At 39.9% G+C, this 25,891-nt stretch overlaps 1 protein-coding gene across 1 annotated transcript in view; it reads right to left on the bottom strand.

Annotated features, from left to right (window-relative positions):
- PARN (poly(A)-specific ribonuclease) overlaps window positions 1-25,891 on the bottom strand; it is a 152,471-nt gene that overhangs the window by 84,180 nt on the left and 42,400 nt on the right. Inside the window, 3 exon segments of the mRNA XM_002918065.4 lie at window positions 12,671-12,745; window positions 15,613-15,699; window positions 16,918-16,973. Of these exon segments, the coding sequence (XP_002918111.1) occupies window positions 12,671-12,745; window positions 15,613-15,699; window positions 16,918-16,973 (218 nt within the window).

The raw sequence follows: 25,891 nt of genomic DNA, 5'->3' as shown, positions 1-25,891 counted from the left end.
AAAAGTCCCAGTTTCAAAGTTTATTTTAATGTGTTGTCTTTCCTATGTTCCTTTTCCCAATGCTAGAGCAGTTTGCTCCCTGGCCTTTGATGCAAATGGAAAACAAATCAGTTTCCCACATTTCTCCAATTAACATACAGAAAGCTCAAAGGGCATTCCTACTAGTTAGTGTGATTTAAGTTATTCTAAGCAATGTTTGCTTTTTATAATCCTACAACATGAAAAACACCAAATAATGCCTAGATATACTGATGTGGGGTGTAGAAGTTAAGGCAAAATCATGGTCTGAAGCGCTAGGGTCACCACCACCATCAGTTATAAGTTACCCAACACGCCACTGGTCTAGCATTTTCTGGCATTTTTCCTAAACATAACAAAGTGACATTCATCCTATTACTGAAGTAATATTTGGGCTTCTTTCCAGGACAAAAAAGAAAAGACAGGTTGTAAAAATACCCAACGGTGTAAATATTATCAATAAATAGCATGTTTCAAACCTGTTTCATATTCACCCTTTCAGAACAGGAGATTTAAACCAAGAAGCTGAAGGAGGAAAATCCAGAGAAACTAACTCCGTAACTTGCATGATTAGAAAAAAAGATAGCACAAAGTAACGACAGTCAGCCGTATGAAAGAACAACTATGCCAGCCATTGAAGTTCAAAAGCAAGATGTTTCCCTGTGCTGTGCTCCTGCACATAAAAAAAGCAAGTAATAATGTTTTCATCATAAATTTAAATATTTTAACACCCAGATAATACCAGTCACTCTAAAAAAGTCAAAAAATGAAAAAGAAAAAAAAACTAATAAAGTAAAACTACCCGTAATCCCACCACCCCAAGAGATTCACTGGTAACATTTTTAGTAACAAAATAATATTTTTAATTAGCCACTTAAATGCCCCCAAATCATTTCATTTATACTATTTCAAATTTGCTAAAACCAGATTTATTTCATTTTTAAAAACTGTCAGGTTGTAAAACATGGAATCATAGATGAGAAAACAATGCAAACGTGTAAAGACAAACACAGCTAACCTACTTAATCAGCCAGTTCGCTATTTCCGATGACAAAAACACCACCAAATGGCCCTGGAAGCCTCAGGAATAAGAATCAGAGACACATTTGCACTGAGTCCTCAAAGTTAGTCTGTCAGGGCCCTGAAAGCAATCAGGCAGATTGATCTCAGTTTTAAGTCTCCTACTGCCACCCACATTCCAAAAATTTACCAAGAGCGAACTACGACCCTGGTACGAAACCAGGCACAACGGTCCTTGCTTTCTGAAGTATTCCGCATAACCCTAAATAGTATGCACAATAAAAATATCCAACGTTCAAACGTAGGATTTGATTGCATTTGAGGATATGCAAGATTATCTGAGTGCGTACGGAGACACATTATATTCCTGGTCATACAGACTCAGTATGTCCAAATAAAGATGTTGATTACAATTAATTTGTTAAAATGTCAGTGAAAAATCCCAGGGGGCTTTTTGAATGACCCTAACAAAATGATTCTAGAGCTCACTCAGAAGAATAAATAAAAGCTTATTTTGGAACAGGAGTCAAGAGTCCTAAAATTGCTTAAATTAAATGTCCACAAAGAGAACTGTTAAGTTAAAAGAACAAACTGTGAAACAACATGCAAAATACACATTATCTTAGATGAAATATATACTTAAATACCACAATGGAAAGGTAAATCTCAAATACTACTGCATTTATCTTCGTTAATAAAGAGAAGGCCACGGGGCAATTTTTTTTAGTTTTCTGGTAGTTTAAAATTTTTCTATTAAAAAAAAAATCACTGTTTAATAAGAAAAAAATGAGTTGTTTTTAGATTTTTTTTCAAGATCATTTGACTCTAATGATTTTGCTTCTTCACAATTTATTTTTAAAAATGAAAGCTACAAAGACTAAGGGACAAAGATGCTCTTTAAAGAATGAATTTAGGGTGCCTGGGTGGCTCAGTCGGTTAAGGGTCTGCCTTCGGCTCAGGCTGATCCCCCCAGGGGGTGCTGCTCAGCTGGGGGCCTGTTTCTCCCTCTTCCTCCGCCCCTCCCCCCTGCTTGTGCTCTCTTGCTCTCTGTAAAATAAATAAAATCTTTAAAAAACATTAAAAAAAAATAATGTAAAATAGTAAACACTTGTCATCCAAAACGGATATAGTTAAACAAGTTGTGTGAGATGTAATGCACCCATTAAAAGAAAACTCTCCCAGAAAACCGTGTGACAGCACGAGAAATGCTCATGACCTAACATTAACTAAAAAAGCAGATCCAAAAATGCATCTGAAGTCAGATCCCAACTGATATTAAACAGTTATGAAAATACTCATCTCTACAAACAACAAAAAAAGAAATATTAATCAAAATACTACTAGTATTGATGCGTAAGTTGTGAGACCATGATTGAACTGTTTTCTTCTTCATATTTTCAAATATTTTTCACGTTTTCAACAATGAATTTGATTTACTTCTAAGACTGGGGGCGGGAGAACACAACAAACGCAGTTTGTTATGAGTGATATTACAATTAAATATGACAGATCTACTGAATATTCTGATAGCGCAACATAAAGCCAACATTCTTAGATCCAGACAACATGGCCCTAGAACACAAACATCAAACCCAATGCTCTGGACCAGAAACAAATTAACAGAACATGAAGATTCAGCCTCTAGAGCACAAACTCTGCATCTCTTTCTCCTGGCTAGGTTCTCACTGCCACAGAACTCATTTTGTCACTGCTGTTTTAATGCTGGTAATTATATTAAGAACTTGGGAAGCCTCATCTGGAAGTCAGGAGGCTTTCTGCCCCATTCTCATACCAGCTAATGCCCTAAAGAATACTCATTAGGGGGAATCCAAGTTATTGTTACTCTCAAATAAATCTGCCTGATACAGAATTCATAGGACAGATGTGTAAGACTGCTAATTTTTGAGATTAAACACATGGGGGAATTAGGAAAACAAGGTGGCTCTTAATAAATATTGTTAAAATTTTCCACAGTGCTTTTTGTGGATTAAGTGATTTAGAGGAGTGTGGGGGAAAAAAAGTCAGCTGCTTTAAGTTTTCATCAGAAGATACATACACAAAACACAGACATTCACACGTCTCATTAATAATGATTTTCCTTTATCAACAAGTCACTACTATAAAAACCTTGCATGTATAAGAACAAATGTATTGTTTCCAGGATGCAGCACTTACAGCATGAAAATCATGTATCATTTAAACACACAAGTTATCAGCACCTTCCTCTAAACCAAGCTTATTTAATAGAACCCTTACAAAGCTGTGTCACAGTTGAACTCATTTATCTATTGCTATATTTATAATTCAAGATAAGTGTTGTAAACGAACACTATGCAAGGTTTAAGATTAGGAAAATTAACATGAAAGGAAAAACATACATTTTTTTGGTTCTTTCTTGAGTGTTTTGTACATTTCCTCTTCGACAAGAATAAATATATAGTAACATACCAGCTAAATATGAAAAAGACCACAAATAGAAACAAAGATATCAAATACTCTGTCTGGATATTGCCTATTGGTATGCATGCCTACCCAAAAGGAACTGAACTGAAGTCAGTTTTAATTGGTTAAAAGAGGTAAGTCACATGTGTTTTTTTTTAATGCATTACCATAATATTTTCTTAAAATGTTATTTAACAAACAGAAAGAGGTAGTTTGAGCATGGTATAATATGGCAGGAAGTGTTGCATGGAAAGCAGATACTGTAAGAGCAACAATTGAAAAGCACAGGTAAAGGTGTTCTGCCTCCGGGATTGGAGGGATAAGCTAACCAATCTTTTCTGTTGATGACAACTATAAGCTCTGGGGGAAAAAATGCAAAAAACCAAGTATCTGAGGGCTCTGGAACATGAACAGGAACAGGTAAATTTTGCAAAGGAGTCAAAAACTGGAGGAAGCAAGCTGGCACAAAAGTGAATTTCCTGGGGTCTTTTTCGGTGACCATGCCCGAAGAGGAAATTGCAGTGACGGGGCATGGGGAAACTAAAACTCTAAGTGAAAAATCCCACATCTTCCTGGTAGGAGGAACCAGAAGCATGAGGCAACCAGTGGCAATAGAGTGGGAAATGAATCCTAGGACCGAAGAAACCAGAAAATGGGAACCCCGAATTTGATGTATAGACTCAGCCTGTGTGTCTGGCTGACCCTTTACTTAAGTGTGCATGTGGCAGACTGAAAACAGTCTGAGCTCAGATGTGAGCCACCTCCCACCACAGACAAGCAAGAGTTTGCAGGCTGAGCTTAAATAAGTTAAATGCCTGCTAAAACTAAAATGAAAACATCAACATTCTTCTGGGGGAATATAAGTGATTACAGAGTGTCCACAAAAGAACATTCACAATGTCCAGGAAACAATCCCAAGTAATTTGACACATGAAGAGCCAAGAAAATATGACCCATTCTCAAAGGAAAAGTGATCAACAGGTCCCAGCACCTAGGCGATGCAGATGTTGGAATTATTAGACAAAGACTTTAAACAAACGGTTCTAATTATGTTCACTGAGGTAAAAAAAAAAAAACAGGCTCAACGTAAAAGAAAGACAGGAAATCTCAATAGAGAAATAGGAAAGATAAAAAATAAACTGAATGGAAATAACAGAAGTGAAAAATATAATACAAGAAATAAAAAATTCACTGGATAGGTTTAATAGCAGAATAATGATGACTGAAGGAAAAGCCAGTGAGCTGGTAGACGAATAGAGATTATCCAATGTGAAGAAGAGAAAAGAAAGTAGACAAATATGAACAGTGCATCAGGAACCACTGGAATATCAAAGTCTCCTACAGGGGCGCCTGGGTGGCTCAGTTGGTGAAGCATCTGCCTTCAGCTCAGATCACAATCCCAGGGTCCTGGGATCAAGCCCCACATTGGGCTCCCTGCTCAGTGGGGAGCCTGCTTCTCCATCTCCTTCTGCCTCGCCCCACTGCTCATACTCTCTCTCTCTCAAATAAATAAGTAAAATCTTTATTTAAAAAAAAAAAAAAGTCTCTTACATATAGGTAACTGGAGCCCCCAAGAGGAGAGGCAAAGAGAATACAGAAGAAAAAAAAATACTCGAATAATGTCTAAAAACTTCCTAAATCTAGTGAAAGACAGAAATTTACAGATTCAAGGGGTGCCTGGCTGGCTCAGTCAGTACAGCAGGCAGCTCTTCATTTCAGGGTTGTGAGTTTGAGCCCCATCCTGGGTGTAAAGATCACTTAAAAAAATTATAAAATCTGGGGCGCCTGGGTGGCACAGCGGTTAGGCGTCTGCCTTCGGCTCAGGGCGTGATCCCAGCGTTGTGGGATCGAGCCCCACACATCAGGCTTCTCCGCGATGAGCCTGCTTCTTTCTCTCCCACTCCCCCTGCTTGTGTTCCCTCTCTCGCTGGCTGTCTCTGTCTCTGTCAAATAAATAAATAAAATCTTAAAAAAAAAATTATAAAATCTTTTAAAAAATTTTTAAATTTACAGACTCAAGAAGCTCCATCAACCCCAACAGGACAATTACAAAGAAAGCCGTGCCTAACTATACCATAGTCGAACAGCTGAAAACCAATGATCCAATGACAAAAAGAAAATCTTGAATACCTATATTTCTATATGGCAACAATGAGGCAAACCATTGTAGACTTCTCATCAGAAACCATGGAGACCAGAAGATAGAGCAACAACATCTTTAAAATGCTAAGAGAGAAATCCAGAATTCTATATAGCCAGCTAAAATATCCTACATGGATGAAGGCAAAATAAAGACATTTTCAGATAAAGGACAACTAAGACAATCAGCTGCAACCACGCCAGCACTGTAAGAAATACTGATGGAAGTTCTGTAGGCTGAAGTGAGATACTCAAAAGAAACTTGGATCTTTAGGAATGATGAAGACACATAAAATGGTAAATATCAGGGTGAAGAGAAAATAATTTAGCCTCTTAATTTCTTAAAACACATGACTGTTTAAAACAAAATTATAACACCACTTTGTAGGATTTATAATGTATGCACATATTTTATATATATATATATACACACACACACATATATGCCAACTAGAGCATGAAAACCAAACGGGGATTGGAATAAATGGACTTATACACATATAAGGTTTCCACACTATATGTGAAGTGGTATAATATGAACTTAAGTAGACTGCGAAGAGTTATGGATGAATGTTAAAATTTCTAAAGCAGCCACTAAAAAATAATGCAAAGAGATGGCATTAAAAAGGCAAGAGAGAAATTAAAATGGAATTCTTCAAAAATTTCAAATAATCCAAAAGAGGACAGGAGAGGGAGAAACAAAGGAACAAAAACGGAGCAAAGAACAAGTTTTAAAATGACAAAAGCATGTAAATAATTACACTTATATATACACAGATAAGCTGACAGTACGCGGAAAGAAAAGGATAGGCAAACATAAAAAACACAAAAAGGATGGGGCGCCTGGGTATCTAACTTAATGATAATGGAATTACAACATGTAATTTGTGGGATGCACCTACAGCAGTGCTTAGAGAATAATTTGTGGCTTTAAATGTTTGTATTAGAAACAAAAAAAGGTCAAAATCAATGAGTAGGAAAGAGTCTTGACTACATCCAGAACACTAGCTGGCTGGGAGGGCTGGCACACCCCCACAGGACACGAGAAGGTACAGCTAGCTATAAGTAAGAAATGGAGAAGACCTGCAAACTGCTTGACTGCTGAGTGTCTTCCCCAACCCAGCTGGCCAAGGGTGGAAGCCACACTGGTTTTCAAGGTGTTTAAGCAAACACACGGGACCAATCACTGGCTGACCATGAAGCTATGCTATACTGACCCAGGGGCAATCTCTAGAAGGCCAGGTGTAAAAATTTTAGAAGTGTTTTTTTTTTTTTTTTTAAGTAGGCTCCATGCTGGGCAGCCCTAGAAAAATTTTTAAAAATCAATCACATATGGTTCTATCTCAACAAGTGGGAAAAAGAAAGGCAAATTAAACCCAAAGCAAATAAAAGGAAGGAAAGGGGGCACCTGGCTGGCTGAGTTGGAGGAGTGTGTACCCCTTCATTTTGTGGTCGTGAGTTTGAGCCCCACGTTGGGTACAGAGATTAGTTAAATAAACTTAAAACAAAAAAAGGGGGTGCCTGGGTGGCACAGTTAAGCAGCCGACTCTTGGTTTCGGTTCAGGTCAGGATCTCAGGGTTGTGAGATCAAGCCTTGAATCAGGCTCCACACTCAGCGCAGAGTTTGGGATTCTCTCTCCTTCTCCCTCTGCCCCTCCTGCTTGTGCTCATGTGCACGTGCGCGCCCTCTCTCTCTCTCTCTCCCTAAAATAAATAACTAAACCTTTAAAAAAAAAAAAGGAAGAAAAAAACAGAAAACCAGTAAGTAGACAAAAACAAACAATACAGAAAATGAACTAAGCCAAGAGCTGATTNATAAGACAAAAACAAACAATACAGAAAATGAACTAAGCCAACAGCTGATTCTTTGAAAAGACCATCAAAATCAGTAACTCCAAGGGGTGCCTAGGTGGCTCAGTCGGTTAAGCGNGTAGACAAAAACAAACAATACAGAAAATGAACTAAGCCAAGAGCTGATTCTTTGAAAAGACCATCAAAATCAGTAACTCCAAGGGGTGCCTAGGTGGCTCAGTCGGTTAAGCGTCTGCCTTTGGCTCAGGTCATGATCCCAGGGTCCTGGGATGGAGCCCTGTGGTGCACTCCCTGCTCAGAGGGGAGTCTGCTTCTGCCCCTCACCCCACTTCGTGCTTGTGCGCTCACTCTCTCTCAAATAAATAAATAAAATCTTAAAAAATCAGCAACCCCCACCTTGTGTGATCAAGGAAAAATGAGAACACAAATCACCAATATCACATGTGAAGCAAGCGGTTATCACTACAAATTCCACAGACATAAAAAGGAAAACTAAAAGCGCAGATAAAGTTTAAAGCTATAAGCACCTTTTAGCTGAACAGTGCTTAACAATCGCCTTGAGTCATATCCACAACTCCAATATTCATCTGTTCAGCACAAATAAAACCTATGCTTCTAAAAGTACAATTTAATATAAACACAACCATACCCTAGACGGAAGTGAAGGAAGTTTCTCCCTCCATCCCCACACATTGTCCTGAACAAGCTTGTCAGGTGGCATTATCAGGAATTTCTACAACTACCTGAATTTGTGCTGCCGTTAACAAAATAATTGTCAGGTTTCTACCTCTTCTTAAGTGCCTTTATCAATTTTTGCTTTTAAAACTTTCTGGTAGTGTGCTGCAATTTCCAGCTTTCAAAATAAATGAAAAGGTTATTATTCTCAAGCTATTCATATGAAAATTTCTAATGCATTTAGGACATTCAGAAACACTCCATGTCTAAACATTGAGAGTATAACTAGAAGGTTCCCTGACTTTTAAAATATTGCTGGGGCCCCTCCCCCATTAATAAAACTACATTAGGAATATAAAAATCTTAAATAGGAATGAGCAATGCAGATGTGATCCTTAAAGGTGATTTCTTGGGCGCCTGGGTGGCTTCAGTCACTTAAGCGTCTGCCTTCGGCTCAGGTCGTGATACCAGGGATCCTGGGATTGAGTCCCGAGTCAGACTCCCCGTTCAGTGGGGAGTCTGCTTCTCCCTCTCCCTCTGACCCTCTCCCCTGCTCGTTCTCACTCTCTCTCTAATAAATAAATAAAGTCTTTAAAAAAAAAAAAGGTAATTTCGTACTCTGCTACTTTGAGGAAAATTCTCCAACAGAGAGACTAGGTGATGTTCTCCATGGTCACATACTATCTTACCTCAAGAGCTACAAGGGAACAATGCCGAATGTATGGCCGGTATGGGCTATCCCCACCTGAACACCCCAAAGCCACAGGAACCCTCACCTGATCTCTTGCAAACAAACAAAGAAATCAGCAATTAAACCAAATGGCACTTGGTAGAAGGTTTTTTTTTAATTAAATTTTTATTTAAATTCAATTTAATTAACATAAACTGTACTATCAGTTTCAGAGAAGGGTTTTAATGGTTAGTATAACAAGTTTCCCTAGAAAAGAGAACTTTCCTATTCAAGATATTGAAAATGGCTTTTTAAAAAATCTTGATGAGAAAAAGACAGGTGTCAGGTAAAAAGCAACTTCTTAAATGTAAATCAAAAATTAGTTTGTAACAGCGCCAAAGAAGCCATTACAAGCTGCTATATAAATAGGCATTTAATGATTTTTCCAGTGTTACATTATTGATCTAACAGGCCCTCTGTTTCCGCGGAAATGAATAAGTAATTTGTTTAAGATAACATTAATAGGGTTTGTAGCACTTTAGATATGTTGGGTCTCTCTCGTCCTTAGAATTACCGCTATAAAAAACAGACTTTACACTGTCTTTCAGTATAACATCTGCATAATTTTAGAAATCATGGCAAAAGACCAGAGACATCAGATATATTCACCACATGCAAGAAGGCATTTCTAAGTCATAATACCTTGAATATCACTTACCCAGCTCAATAAACACTGAACATCCTCACTAATGTCAGGCGCTACTCGGAGCACTGAACACACAATGGTGAACAAAAGGTCTGGTCCCTGCTCTCAAAGAGATTACAGTCTACCAGGGAAGACAGTCAAACATGGTGTGTCGGTAAAGGATGCCAGGCCGGCACAGAAAACAGGACCCAATCCCCTGCACAGGGAACAGGGGAAAGCAGCCAGAGAAGCCAAGCTCTAAAGGAAGAGGATGGAAGAATCAAAGGCAGGCTTGTGGCCAAGAGAAGTAGGGTCACAGGCACAGCACATGCAAATGGCTAGGTAATTATGCAAAAACTTGTCTTTTGGGGGTGCCTGGGTGGCTCAGTCGGTTAACGTCTGCCTTCGGTCCTGGGGTCTCTGCCTTCGGTCCTGGGGTCGGGCTCCCTGCTCAGCAGGGAGCCTGCTTCTCCCTCTCCCTCTGCTCCTCAACCCCCTTTCCTCCCACCTTCCCCCTACCCTCCACCAGTGCATGCTCTCGCTCGCTCTCAAAGAAAAAAAAAAAAAGTGTTGTCTCTTGTGTAAGAGACGACAGTGGAAACTTAGACTTTACCAGTAAAGCTGCACATATCGAGAGACAACAGTCGTCTACTTCATCTAGGAGGAAAAAGGTAAAAAGGTCACGATTGCATCTTGGCCTCTTCCCCGTGCTACCCACTCGAACACACACCAAGTCACTCAAGGCACGGTGCGCTCCAGGCACTTGAGAAGGAGTCAGTGGGCAGTAAGACGGACTCAGTGTTGCCTCCAGGGAAGCCACACACGCGGGCAATCCAATGGCAGTGCTTCTGTGGCAACAGGGTCCTGCACCGCAGCTCCCAGATTTCAGGTATCAGGGAGTGAAATACTGAGCTGGAAAGCTACCGTGTGAGGAATCTTCCGATCATAAGCGAGGGAACAATCAGCCCTGGACACCAAATGTGGTTTAGCAGCAACATGAAGAAAAGTGTTGACACCCAAACACATGAACAAGGAATTATGCTTGCATCTGAGAGCAGACACCAGCTAACGTCTTAGAGATTTCCAAGCCCTTTTACACACTCTCATTTCTACTGTTCACAGCAAGGGAGGCCAAGCAGATATTTTAATAATTCCCTAGCATTTGTCAAGCCTATGGAGTGCCAAGCTCCCTGCTGGGCACTTAAAGTCCATGATCTCATTTCACAAAGTAACCATCACCGCCTCCACCTCTCAGAAGAGGAGCCTGTGGCTTAGCGCGTTTACGTAACCTGCCCAAAGACACATGGCTGACAGGCCATGGAGGCAAGGTTAGTCCCTAGGGCCGTCTGGCTTCAAAGCCCATGCATCTCCTTCCAATCCACTGCAGAATTTCAATGTCACCTAAGTGCAACTAGCAAGAAGGCCGAAGGGTGACTCTGAGCAGAGGAGGTGGGACTGGATCTCCAGCAGGGAGTTCTAGTTCTGTGTCCTTGTGGCCACAGGGCCTCTCGCTACGTTCTCAGTCTCGGAGTCCCTTCCCCTTCCCTGAAGTTATCTTTAGCTCTCTAATAATCAGTCCCTTTGGGTGCCATCTCAATGGTCTTTCCAAGGATTGTGGGGGAGGGGATTGGAGAAATAAGCAAATACCGAAACATTTAACAAGGGACATCATTCACGCCCTGTATCCAACACCGATTGTTGGTGTCACGTGCTCCCAAAGTACATCTCACACTGAAATCCACTATTTAATAACCATCATAGAAGTTCAAAGCGACGCCAAACTTTATGTATATAATCTCATGTAACCCTAACAACAACCCCAGTAAGTCCATACTATCATCCTCAGTTTACAGAGATAAGCAGAAGCTTCTCAGGGTTAAATGACCTGCCCAAGGTCACATAGTTACAGGTAGTGAAGCAGCATGATGCCAGAGCCTAAGCTTTTCACTACAACATAGCCTATATTCCTGCAATGGTCACAGAATTAAGAAGAAACACCAAAATACTCTGATCTGAATATGTAAATATATGGAAGTTTTCATATATAATTACTCATATAGTTACATTCTCAGAATTATATAGTTTTAGTATGTGGCACCTTGTTAAACAAAAAGAAAAAAATTAAGGGGCTCCTGCGTGGCTCAGTCGGTTAAGCATCTGCCTTCGGCTCAGGTCATGATTTCAGAGTTCTGGGATCTAGCCCTGGGGAAGGGGGGGATCCGGCTCCCTCCTCTGCGGGGAGTCTGCTTCTCCCTCTCCGTGTGCCCCTCCCCCTCATTCATGCTGTCTGGCTCTCTCTCAAATAAATGAATAAAATCTTTTCAAAAATTAGACATATCACTTCACAATGTTTTCCCTCTTACATTATTAAGCACCAGAGAAACTTGAAACCTATTTGAATAAGTAGCTGAACAACACATATTTTATTCAATAACTTTTCATCCTAAGGAAATAGAACGTTTGAGATGGTTAATAACAAAATTATTTAGAGTCCAGTAAGAGATGTGGTGCTCCATCTTTCTACCACCCTATTTTAAAAGCAAATAAAAGACCTTTCAGTTTATTTGTAAAACAAGTATTCAATCTACGTTTAATGAATGAACAGATCACACAAACTTATAAAATGGAAAAAGTACATAGACGAACAAATGGTGGATACAGATATCACCTTTCAATGCTCCCCATTCCTCTCAATTTGCTACTTCTAATTCTCAAAGCAAATCTGCAACTCGTTTTAGAAAAAGTGCAACAGGAAGGGAAGAGAAAGGAGGTAAGTGAAGAAATCTATTACGCAGTATGTCTAATGAATTAATAAATCAGTTTTCTGGGGCGCCTGGGTGGCACAGCGGTTAAGCGTCTGCCTTGGGCTCAGGGCGTGATCCCGGCATTATGGGATAGAGCCCCACATCAGGTTCCTCCGCTATAAGCCTGCTTCTTCCTCTCCCACTCCCCCTGCTTGTGTTCCCTCTCTTGCTAGCTGTCTCTATCTCTGTCAAATAAATAAATAAAATCTTAAAAAAAATAAAATAAAATAAATCGGTTTTTTTCCTCACCTACACATGGTACTCACTAATTATCTCCTTTATTTTAGAGACCACTCTAAACAAACCAGGCAGCAATGCTTCTGAATCAGCTGAGTGAACCCACAGTATAAGGAAGGCAAGCTCCCACTTTAATTAATATACAAAACAAATGTCCAAAGCACTTACCAATCTGTACTTGTTCGGGCTGGCTGAGAGAAACAAACGCTGATGTGTCATCAATCCAGGATATCTGAATATTACCTGCAATGTTGACATAAAAGTAAAGGCAACATTTGACCACTTCGATCACTACCAGACTTCATTTGCATATCTGATGTATTTCAGAATATGTGTTAATTTAAACAGAGATGAGATGCTGGTTTAAAATTTGATCAAAATCTCAGCACCACAGAGAGCTAAACCTTAAATCTACCACAGAAGTTATTTCAGTGAACACGTCAAGAAAAGAGACAAGCGAGGGGGGGGTGGAAAGCAGCTTTAAAAATGTGTTTTAAAAACAAAAGAAAGATCCTTCTGGATTTAATCCTGGGGCACTTCATCTCAGCCCAATCTCCTGCCAGAGCCGGCAATTTCTTTCCTATCAAGATCACAACAGGGGCGCCTGGGTAGCTCAGTCGATTAAGCGTCCAACTCTTGATTTTGGCTCAGGTCCTGATCTCAGGGGTCGTGAGAATGAGCCCCACGCCAAGCCCCACATTGGGCTCTGCACTCAGTGGGAGTCTGCTTGGACATTCTCTCCCTCTGCCCCTTCCCCTGTGTGTACGGTCACACTCTCTCTCAAATAAATAAATAAATCTTTTAAAAACACATCTTCCTAAATTTTTAGAGAACAAACTTTGAAAATTAATAATAGGAAACATAAAATGAATCAATGTACCAAAAAGTACAAAAAATTCAACAATGATGTCAAGGCCAGGTGAGGAAAACAGGTAGTACAAAAGAGACAAAGGAAAAGACTGTGTCAGAGACAGAAAACCAAGAGAGACTAATCGAGAAAAGCCACTCAGAGGGGCAGAAAGCAGTCTAGTGAAACAGAATGATTTTCACATGAAGAGACAAATCCTCAAGAAAGGCTACCTGGCTGCAGACAGAACAGAACATGGGAGAGCACTAGGGGGAAGGAAGGAGAGGGGTGGCAGGGCAGAAGCTGCAGAAAACCGAAAGGAAAGCAGAGGCCTAATTATTTGGCTACCGCTCTTCTTGAAAAAACATGGAAGACTGGAAATATTAAAAATGAGTAAACATTAGTAATGAAAAAGTGTTCTAATTCTTTCCAAAATTTTCAAAGGCAACGAATGCTTGCAAACTGCTCTGTCTCACTGTCATAGGACAATAACTCACCCCCTGCTACACAGCAAGGTGCCACAATGACTTTCTCAATTACAAAGTCAGTTCTCCACCTTGTGTCTTTAGATAAATAACAGTGAACTTGCCCCAAGTAGTTACTATGTGCCATGAACTATTCTAAATGCCTTCCATGAATCAGCTCACTTAATACTCGTGAAATGCTTACGTAGTATGGGGTATCACCATCATCATCGTCATCGTCTCCAATGAGGACACTAAGATACACAGAGACTACTTGTCCGATATCACACAACTGATTCTTTTTAATTAGTGTGAAAACAAAATTCTACTCAGAGCATTCTACTTAATTTAGCCAATTAAAGCGTGACTACATAGGGGTAAGAACTTAATACCACAAGACAAGAAAAAACAGCAACATCAAAAGCTCTCAAAAGAAATAAGCATGAAATTCAACTGCATTTCTAGATCTGTATTTAAATTAAAAAGCAGGACTAGAATTTCAGAAATCTTTGAGACCACCTGCAAAGACTAGGATAACTTTCCTAAAACATACCTGCTTTCACTTTCACTTACTTCACTTTACTTACTTCACTTACTTTTTTCACTTACTTTTATTCACTGTAAAGCATTTTACTTATAAAAGCTAATAAATATATGCTTATGTTAGAAAAAAAACAGAAAACTTGGGGCACCTGGGTGGTTCAGTTGGTTAAACTCTTGATTTTGGCTCAGATCATGATCTCAGGGTCATGACATCGAGCTCCTCGTCAGGCTCTGAGCCAGACATGGAGTCTCCTTAATATTCTTTCCCTCTCCCTTTGACCCTCTCCTCCTCCTCCTCCTCTCTCTCTCTCTTTTTTCTCCCTCCCTAAAAATTAAAAATAAAAATACAAAATACAAAAAAGCTTAAAGAGGAAGGGGAAAAAACCTATCTAAAACAGTCAGTGATAATAGCATGAGGTTTCCTTTCAGTCTGATTTCTATACAAAGTATTTTTTAAAAAATGTTAGTTATATAGGAACCTTACTTTGTATCTGCTTTTTACACTAAATGTTAAAACACAAACACTTTATCATCTTTTAATAAACTCTTCAAATATTTTTTAAATGGCTACATGCTAGCCAGTTGCGGAGGTACGTAAACATTTACTAAACAGTCTTATTACTGGCCTTTGTGGGTTCTGCTGCCTTTACTTTATCCAAGAATTTCCAAAGAGAACAGCTCGAATATTTCATTTGGTAAAATAAACAGGCATTGCTGAAGACTTACAGTCAGAATGGTCTTTATAAACCATAATCTGAAGACGGTTCATTTCAACCTATCACCTGACCTGATAAAAAGGAATTAGAAGAACTGCCCTACCACACACGTAACTCATCTCTTGGTCCTCTCAAACATCTGCGTTCATCTGCTTGGACTATTCCATGTCAAGCGGTGACCGCCTGCCCTTATGAAACAGACCTTCTCTCTGAATTTAATCTTAAAAATGATTTATCCTCAGCCTAGATTTATTCTTCATGGTTGGCAGTAAGGGCAGTCATCGTAATAATATCCTGCTTTCCGTGGATTAATAATAGCACTGTATTGCTGGGTGCTAGTAAAAGTTCCTCAGTTCATGTTAGTACAAAGACACCAATACAGCAAACCCTAAAAAATTCCATGAGTGAGATTAAACCCTTGCATAGTAACATTCTTGTGTGTCCAAGCTGAGGCTGTCATTCTTTATACCTACGACCACCTGGACAGATCAAAAACATAGCAAAATCCTAAAACTACAAATGGACTTATGATTTACTTACCAAAGGCACTAAAAAGCTGGTAAAGGTCGCTGGTTTTCCATTCTTTGGGGAAGGTCACATGGAGAACATGATCGCGTTTCGGCTGCACTATGGGACAAATTTTTGATGAAAAGTTGACAGCTGAAGAGTGAATGATACGCCAGTGGTTCTTCAATGAAACTCACCCCCCAGCTAACTTGAGGAATTGCTGGGAATGACTCATGATTACTAAACAACTCCTAAACGTAGTTTCAGGAATGGCAGCACTCTGCCATCTTAGCCTCAGCTTGGGCTCCGATACTTTCTATAACCCACAATGGTTTGAACCTTGACAATTCTATGCAGACCATCTTTGCTCATGAAGTTCCCATGAAAATTATTTCAAGGGAATTAAAAAAAAAAAGCCTGCTTTATTCAAGACATTTCACTAAGTGTTTAACTTTCGCCTATTAATCTAGTTGTCCGCATGTTTATTTAGCACACCGTCCAAATCCAATGGACTGAGTTTAAGTAGAAGCAGTCCTGAGTCCCAGGCTCATGTTCTAATCTCAGACCTACCACTTAACGGCACCTCTGAGCAAGAGACCAAACTGCTCTAGCCACTCGTGGCTATAAAGTGGGAATGATGAATATTTAGCTTGCAGAAGTGTTGCAAGAATAGTGCATCAAAACAGAAGTCTAATCAGGCGTGCAACACACATGTGCTCCACGTATCACTGCAATGACTGTTATCATCAGGTGGAGCTCACCCATGTCTATATCCCTGTGGCATGAATTGAGACAAATAAACCAAGGCTAGAAAGAGAGCAATGGAAAAAAAGAGTGGGACAGTGAAAGGGAGAAAGTAGAGAATAATCCAAAGCAGCAGCAAACACCTCCCAAACAGACAGGCCTTCCAAGGTTTTCAATGAAAAAGAGGAAAAAAAGAAAACAAAAAACCCTACCCAACTTAAGTATATACATACTCAAATAACTGGAAAATAGAGAACTTATGGTTACTGACATAGCTAGCCATCTCAAAATGTATTATGCGTATTTATAGGAAATTATGAATTTAAAGTTCTGAGTGAAAATGAAATAATGAAGAGAAGATATATATTCTTTTAAACTTCAACTCATCCATAAACTGGAAAATGTAAGTAAAGAGATGAGTTAATCAAGACCCAAGGGTACCATTAACTTAAGCATACTATTCATATCAACCACAAAATCACTGCCTGTTTTTAAGTGAATGAAGCTCTTTCTTCGGTAATACTTTTCCTGTTATCCCTTCCAGACCACACACTTCAATGTGCAGATGCAATGAGAAAATAAAAATTCACTTACAGTCTGGTCCTTCCAAGTTTAGATAGGGGATATCCATGACTCTCATAAGAAATAACCTACAAAAAGAAAAGAAAAACAGGTAATGGGCTCATTTCTATTAAAAACCCGATACAGGCATCTATTAAATTCTTTACTAGATGCTTCTTATTTATATTACCTCATTTCTGAAACCATTTTAAAAAGCTTTACGATTCGCCTCAAAGATTTTTTTCTCGAAGACTAAATATTTATCATAAATAGGAAAAAAAAAACCCCAATCTTGGGTATCCCCCAAACCTACAAAAGTTCCTGGCACTCAACAGCTACTCAATAAATATTAGCTAAATGAATGAAATTAGTAATCAAAGAGTCAAAAGAAAGCCCTCTGCAGGTCTGCTCATTAGTCAAGGGAGGCAGAGAGAAAACCGTTACTGAATGCTAACCATTTAAATGACTTCTAAACTGTTCCTACAAATTATAAAGGGAGCCCCTATGATTGGTGTTTTGTGAGCTGAGAATGACAGCACAGATACCTTTTTTTTTCTTTTTTTTTTACTGAAATGGAAAGTCACTGGATAAATATCAATTTTATTGGGTGAATTACACAGTCTGAAATACGTAACCATCTCAGAAGCTCATGCTATTACTGTTGTTTAAAACATATTAAAAGCACAAAGCAAAACAATGCTTGGTAAAGAAAGCTATTACACTGATATAAAACATATAAAAAGCAGTCATTTTATGTATACCTTCCAAAGGAAAGGACACAAAGGCTCTTAAAAAGGAATACTTGTAAATTACAACACTCTGTAATGCCATTCAATTTTTTTTTAATTTGCAAGATTATGGACAAAATATCAGGCATTCTGTTGTGTGCAAGATGATTTTAATAAGTTTTACTTAGATGACAATACATAGTACATTTCTGGTAGAGATTGCATTATACAGCAAATTAAAATGGCAATCCAAGAGCCCAACAAGCAATTAGTTTGGCTTCACTGACCCACAATTAAGGCACGTTATTACCAGGCATTCACAAGCCAAGCAGGGCATGATCTAGTTTACAAATGGAACCATCAGCGTAAATAACACTGTTCGGTTAATGCCAGAAAAAAACAAAGTCATGGTACTCTGTGGTTTAAGAACTTGTTGCCTGGCCTACAATTTAATAAACCAAATCCTATGGCTAAGAAACCAATTTTATTTTTAGTTCACTAATTTAGGCTCAAGCATACTATTCTGTTTCTGAGATCCATTCTACCCAATTCAATCAATAATACTGGTGATGACAGAAGATACTCAGACATACAGAGCACCAAGCACAAAGGAGTTTCTCAGCGATGGCAGCTATGACTACTATTGCCAACCAGAACCTATGAGGTTATTCCTGGGTGAGAAGGCTCAGTATTTTTATGCTTCATAAAATTTTCAATTTTCCATTTAGTAAATTTAGAGATAGTCCCCAAATTCTAAAAACCAAATAAGTTTTTTAAAAAAACTTAATTTACAAGTTAATGGAACATATCAAGCACCATAAAAATAATTTAAATTCACCCTAATTTCAACAGAGGAATAAAAGCTGAATCGACATGTTCGTTGCTACATTGTCAAATACGCCTAAAATCAAAATCGATCTTAAGGTTCAACAAGATGCAGATGGAGGGGGTCAGTAAATTATAGTTCATCATTTCAAAAGAGCATTAAACTGTGGCGCCTGGGTGGCTCAGTGGTTAAGCGAATGCCATTGATTCAGGGTGTGATCCCAGAGTCCTGGGATCAAGCCCTGCATTAGGCTCCCTGCTCCGTTGGGAGCCTGCTTCTTCCTCTCCCACTCCCCCTGCTTGTGTTCCCTCTCTCACTGGCTGTCTGTCAGATAAATAATAAATAAAATCTTTTAAAAAAAAAAAAAAGGAGCATTAAATAATCCAAGTAACTATGAAAACTTCAAAACATTTTAGGATTTTTTTTTCTACTTCTGTAAAAGTGACTTTGGAATCTTTTTTTTTAAGTTTTTATTTAAATTCCAGTTGGTTAACATACAATGTTGTATTAGTTTTGGGTGTACAATATAGTGATTCAGCACTTCCATACGTCACCCAGCGCTCATGACAAATACGCTCCTTCCCCATCACCTGTTTCACCCATTCCCTCCCCTCTAGGAGCCCTCAGTGTGTTCTCTAGAGTTAAGAGTGTGTTTCTTAGTTTGCCTCTCTCTTTTCCTCCCCTAAGCTCATTTGTTTGTTTCTTAAATTCCACATATGGGTGAAATCATATGGTATGTGTCTTTCTCTAACTGACTTCACTTAGCATAATACTCTCTAGCTCCATCGTGGGAATGCAAACAGGTGCAGCCACTCTGGAAAACAGTATGGAGGTTTCCCAAAAAGTTAAAAATAAAACTGCCCTATGATCCAGCAATGGCACTACTAGGTATTTACCCAAAAAATACAAAAATACTACTTCGAAGGGATACATGCACCTTGGCGTTTATAGCAACATTATCAACAATAGCTAAATTATGGAAAGAGCCCAAATGCCCATCAGCTGATGAATGGCTAAAGAAGAGGTGGTATATATACACAATGGAATATTATTCAGCCATAAAAAAGGATGAAATCTTGCCATTTGCAATGATGCAGATGGAGCTAGTGTGTATTATGCTAAGCGAAATATGCCAGTCAGAGAAAGACAAAAACCATATGATTTAACTTATATGTGGAATTTAAGAAACAAAAAAAATGAGCAAAGAAAAATAAGAGAGAAAGACACAAACCAAGCAACAGACTCTTAACTATAGAGAACAAACTAATGGTTGGGCGGGGGGAAGATGGGGGAAATAGGCGATGGGGATTAAGGAGCGCACTTGTGATGAGCCCTGGGTGATACATGAAAGAGGTGAATCACTATACTGTGCACCCAAAATTAATATTACACTACATGTTAACTGGAATTTAAATAAAAACTTTTTTAAAAGTCCCAAATTTTATACTATGATTGGAGCTTTGTAAACTATTTCTCATTAAACTAAGAAATAAAAAGACCCCTCCACCTCCATTAAAAAAAAAAAAAGCCAAAGATTTTGGGAAACTGAGCTTTGTTTTTTAAAATTCCTTTTACTATTATTTTTTAAACTTGAAAAAGAAAACAGGGACACCTGGATGGCTCAACTGGTTGAGCGTCCAACTCTTAGTTTCAGCTCAGGTCGTGCTGTCAGGGTAGTGAGATTGAGCCCAGAGTCGGGCGCCACACACAGCACCGGGTCTGCTTGAGATCCTCTCTCTGCTTCTGCCCCTCGCCCCGCTCATGCTTGCTCACTCCCTCTCTCTCAAATAAATAAAATCTTAAAAGAAAGAAAAGAGGAAGGAGGGAAGGAAGGAAGGAAGGAAGGAAGGAAGGAAGGAAGGAAGGAAGGAAGGAAGGAAGGAAAGAAAAGCCACCAGAACTGAGAGGCCCAGGGGAAACAGGCTTTTTTAGAGACACACGACTAAAAATGCCAATTAAATCAATCTTGTATGTCCCGTGCATTATCTTACCGGGGAAAGGAATAGAAGGTAAAATCACATGTCTGAGTCTGCAATTGCTTGGTTTCTTTTTTAAAATACTGTTTTATTTCTAAAATCATGGGACCTCATGAACAAACTGAAAAAACCTATTGTCCTATAAACAGTAACAAAAATTACACTTTAGAAAGGAGACCTCCCCAGTTGATCTCACCATGTAAGGGTCTGGAAACTTTTTTTGAAGGGTATCTTTTGTCACCCAACATACAGACTGTTCTCTAATATTTCATCTGAATTTCACCCCTGACTAAATAAGTAAAAATCCGTTCTTAGCTAAAAGGCTCAACAGATTTTTTTTAAGGTTAGTTAATTCCACACTATCTTGTTTGCTTGCTCAACACTTTCACTAAATAGAAACCCCTTTCAAATAAATTATTAATAGCACTTCTCACTCTTCCCCAATGCCTCCATGTCTGGGGCTTTAGAGAGAAATGAATAGCCCCGAGCTCTGGAGGAACACGCAAACCAACTCTGTGTGTGACTTGGCAGCATGCACCTCTGGAGAAAGCCATGCCACTGGGATACCGACCCTCAAACTGTAGCTGAGCGTCGCTGGAACTGAACCAAAGTCAACTCCCCAGTGGCCTCCCACCCCCGTATGCCAGGCTGTCTGCAAGCCGCAGCTCTGGTCACATCCCTGCCCCTTTGAAGTAAAATTACAACATTTCGTTATATACATGCCTCATACAAACTGGCTGTCAAAAGGCCGACACCTCTCTGAGATGATTTGACAAAAGACTTCACATACGGATGGTCTGCCTGACAGTGTGCATTCTCACACAGGAGGGAATGCACTGGGCAAGCAGCAATGCTGATGAACACATGCGAGGGTGCTCCTTCCTTGGGAGCTGTTCTTGCAGAGGCCATCCTCCACAGATAGCAAAGACGCTTGCACCAACACTTGCACAAAACGGTATTTCTATTTTAGTAAAGATTCAAGATGGCTGTGATTCAGTAAAGACGTGACAGGGTGGGAGTCTTGCCACATTCCTGCAAGCCTTCCTTTTTTTTTTTTTTTTAAGATTTTATTTATTTATTTGACAGAGAGAGAGAGAAACNTTATTTGACAGAGAGAGAGAGAGACAGCCAGTGAGAAAGGGAACAAGCAGGGGGAGTGGGAGAGGAAGAAGCAGGCTCCCAGTGGAACAGGGAGCCCGATGCGGGGCCCCATCCCAGGGCCCCGGGATCATGCCCTGAGCCGAAGGCAGACGCTTAACAACTGAGCCACCCAGGCATCCCTCCTGCAAGCCTTCTTGATGAAGAATTAGTTCAGCACTTATTGGCTAAAAGGGGTGACACTAGCTCTGCCAAAGATTAAAATTAAAACTCCTATTTGGTACAATCGCCAATTTCACACACCAGGATTCTCTCCTAAGAAACCGGAAACTCAGTTCACATTCTAGATGCCTTGAAACAAAGTTTACCCTTTTTGACATGTATCAGATTTCTAGTTTCTATAATTATATGACTGATGATGCTATTAATCTTCGTTACCTAACATGTCTGGAAAGATCCAACGGTAAGGCACAGCAAACTCTCTTGCTCATCAGACTAGGTAACATCAGGTCAGCCTCTTGAACGGGATACCCAGTGTTAAGCTGTGCACCATGTGTTTATCTCCGAAGAGTCTCCCATACGCTATGTGGCACTCACAAAATGCCATCCTCCAACGTCATTTTCAGACCTGGGCAGTATGACACTGTGACCACTGAAGAATTCCATTCCAGATATAAAACTTAGGAGCCCAGACTCTTGAGCTCTTATCAAAATTCGGTTCCCCAGATCAGCAACATCAGTACCACCTGGAAACCTGTTAGAAATGCAAATTCCCAGGCCCTACCTGAGACCTGCTGACTCAGAAACTCTGGGGACTGAGAATCGGAGGTAACAGAACAGGAAAAGAGTATGTTCTGTGTTGTGCTGCCATTAATAATGATTCATTAATCAACCAGCATAATAATGACCAAGATGTTGAGCCAACTTCCCCAAAAAGCATTAGTCTTATAGATTTGTTTACATTAAATGAGTCTGGCTTAGAAAAACAGAACTACCAAAACCAATACCAAGGACTACCTCAAAATCCAGGATGCAATAACTTAAGTCTTCTACCGCTCCCTGAAACCAGGAGTTCAACAGTGGCAAGCAGCTAGCTTCTCTGCAAGAGATCAACTGGGGGAAATCACTGCTGACTACTATTGTTCTCATGTTTAAGAAGAAAGAGAAAAAAGATTACTAATACCACTCTCTCACCAACTCATTGCAAAAGTCCTCGACCTGGTTCTGTGAATTGGCTTCAAATGATCACCTCTAGCATCACATGTTAAACTTTAGCACTAATGCAGCACCAAAGACCGGCAAACACGTGCGTGAGTAACACACACGACACACTGAATCAGACAGCTCTCACCTTATCAAAATTCTCTGACCTTACCAACAAGTTTCAGACACTGATTCTGGCAAACCACAAAGCACACGAGGCTGCTCTAAGAACTACAGTAAGATCAAAGGTCATTCTTTGATGACACAACAGCTTGCCTTGGACTGTGGCTTATCTGAACCATTCCCCAGTTGTCCAGCAAATAAAAAGGGATTGCACAACGATGCCAGTGTTAACCCATTTTATGCAGCCAAGCTCAAAAAACAAAGAGGGCAAAAAGTGACATTCAAAAAGCACACAGGAAGTCCCAAAGGTGACTCAGGAACACTATTCACAAGAGGCTCAAATCTCTAGGAACTGAAAAGATCATTACAGTTCTTTAAAACTCTGCATTACCACATCTATGTACAAAATCAATGATTCTACTCAGAAATGAAAGAAAATATTTAATTCTGCTCCCACAGCAGCATGCCTTCTAGTGCTATGTCTGAAGGCAGAGAAAGAAAGCGAATCAGAGTGGTGTGTCAATGGCCACTTTTAAGAAGCAACTAGCAAAGAACGGTCATGCCCATTGCAGTGCAGGGAAATGCTTACTGACGAGAGGTCCAACCACAAAGGTTAAGTTATAAGCAGACTACACTATAGCCACCTGACAAACCACTGAACACCACCCACATGATGCTGGCCGCTAGTTTTAACATCTTCTGAAAATTCATTACTGTATTTTTTTGTTACAAGATTATAGAACTAGTATAATTTCAAACAGTAAACAAATTATACTGATCTTAATTAGTAAATGAGATAGACACAGAAAACACACTGCCAGGACATTCATCAAAAATGAAGGGATTTGGGGGGTGGGGCTGGTGGAATTACGAGTGGCCATTTTGTGTTTCAATCAGAAAAAAGTGTATAGATTTTTAAGTACGAAGTTTCTGATTAAAATAACAATATTTATCATTATATGTTCAGCTTATTTGAGCCTCTGGTGTCTGCAGGACAGGCAGATAAGTACTGGCCTCATCAGACCAGGAATGAGAAAGCAGGTTTTTCCAAGTTCAGTGGCTTACCTTTGGCCAGCAAGGGAACAGAGACAGGACGCAGACCCAAAGCTTCTCACTACGAGCTCTACACTAATGGCCGCCCCCTTCCGCTGGGTGCACCTCTCACATTTGGCTTTTAACCTGAGCTGTTTCCAAAACCTTATGTGAAATGGTGAGGCTGGAGTGCCAGCAGGAGCATCCAGGGACAAGTCAGGTCTTCAGTCCTCAATCATTACCCAAGCCCCTAGTGGGTGTAAGTGAAGCAAGAGCTTGAGATACAAGCTTCCAGAAACATTTTTGGGGGGCGAAATGCTCTAAGGGCTGATTAAATTATAGCAGAGCCCAGACATGTGACATGAGGCTGCCGTTGAGCAAGAGCTTTGGGTAGGCTGAAATTTCAAGGCAATGGGAAAGCCTAGCTGTCAGAGATGAAAAGGACAGCCTTCCCACCTTTGCAGTGCAGAAGGAGCTGCTACCTTGGGGTGCCTGGGCATCGGGCTTCCCAGTTACACCTGCCCCACACACTCTGATCGCCCTCAGGAAAACCAGTGAATTGGCACATCCCAGGTTGGGAGAGATCTAGAGGTGCCTGAATACAAGAGTGTATCTTAGGTGATGTCAGATCTGGACACAGACAGCCAGGCCTGAATGATCTGGAAGGACTTCTAATGTCATGGCATGTCTGTGTAAAGAACAACAGTGCTTATCTGGTCTCTTTGCCTGGTAAAAAGGAAAACCTGAAGCCACCAGACTCTTCATTCTTTCTCCTAGAAATGCACTATTTCCTTCAACGAGCAAAAATTTGCATTTGTTCATCTGCCTTCTTCCAGACGACACTTCTATTCCTAAAAAGCTTTATCTCAAAAAAAAAAAAAAAAAAAAAGAGAGAGAGAGAGATTTCCAAGTCAAACTGCATTCCTCTCACACCACTGAAGACTGGGATACAGAGACATGGAGTAAAATCTCATCTCAACACAATTTGAGCAGTGAATTAATTTGAGGCTCACCCCACATCCCAAGCCTTCCAAAGGAAAATTGAAACCTTTAACGACTGCCAGACCTACTGTACTTGCAAATGGTCTTGGTATTTCCTTCAGGGCACAGCAGTAAAAGCGCTTCATAAGAACCTTGTATGCAAGGGCTCATCATTATACATATTTATGTGCTATAAAAAACTAATTTTATCATCCAGGGTAGGAAGCATGCAGACATCTCTCACAAAACAAGCTCATTTATTTTGCTCACTAAAGCGCTTGTATAAAATACAAAGGCAACCACTGGCTGGAGGGGACTGACTGTGGCATCGGTTATTTTAATGTCACTCGGGCGGGGGGGCACACAGTTTTCGTAGTCACTTGTTGTTTTGACAAATAGAGCGTTACCCGACCTCTGTCTTGAAGCTAATCCATGGCCTTTCTTAAATAGATACAACACTAGAAACAAGGAGGGAAGAAGAAGGGGGCGGGGGGAGAAAGAAAGAAAACCAGCAGCTCATTTGAACAATCCCCATCAAATGAACCATATCAAATTACATCAAATAAAAATGTTAAACTAAGCATTATACAAAGCCAACGTCTGCACGGCCTGTGAAACAGCAGACTATAAAATGTCAGGGGAAACCAGTCCCACACAATCCGGTAGTCAGAGTCAACATCTTTTATGACCACTTGCTCAGGCCAAACACCGAGAGAAAATGAAATCTTTCAAAGATACTAGCATCGTCTATTCAGGAAACGTGCAACCCACCGCAAAACTGTTTCTTTAGAAACTGTGTGCTGGGCAGGGGAGAAACCATTCCTGGTCAAGGACAGACCTGGGTTATCCCTGACTCTGCCATTTCTGAGACCCTCGGCAGATAGCCTTAGCTTTAAAATGGGGACATTATCAGGGCACCTGCTTGGTAGAGCACAAGACTCTTAACCTCGAGGTTATGAGTTTGAGTCCCACATTGGGTATAGAGATTACTTAGAAATAAGATTTTCAAATAGGGACATTATTATTTACCTCTGAGGGCT

Source organism: Ailuropoda melanoleuca, chromosome 10 (genome assembly GCF_002007445.2).
Source record: "Ailuropoda melanoleuca isolate Jingjing chromosome 10, ASM200744v2, whole genome shotgun sequence".
In the NCBI taxonomy this organism is placed as follows: domain Eukaryota; kingdom Metazoa; phylum Chordata; class Mammalia; order Carnivora; family Ursidae; genus Ailuropoda; species Ailuropoda melanoleuca.
This window is presented reverse-complemented; position numbering and strand designations above follow the sequence as displayed.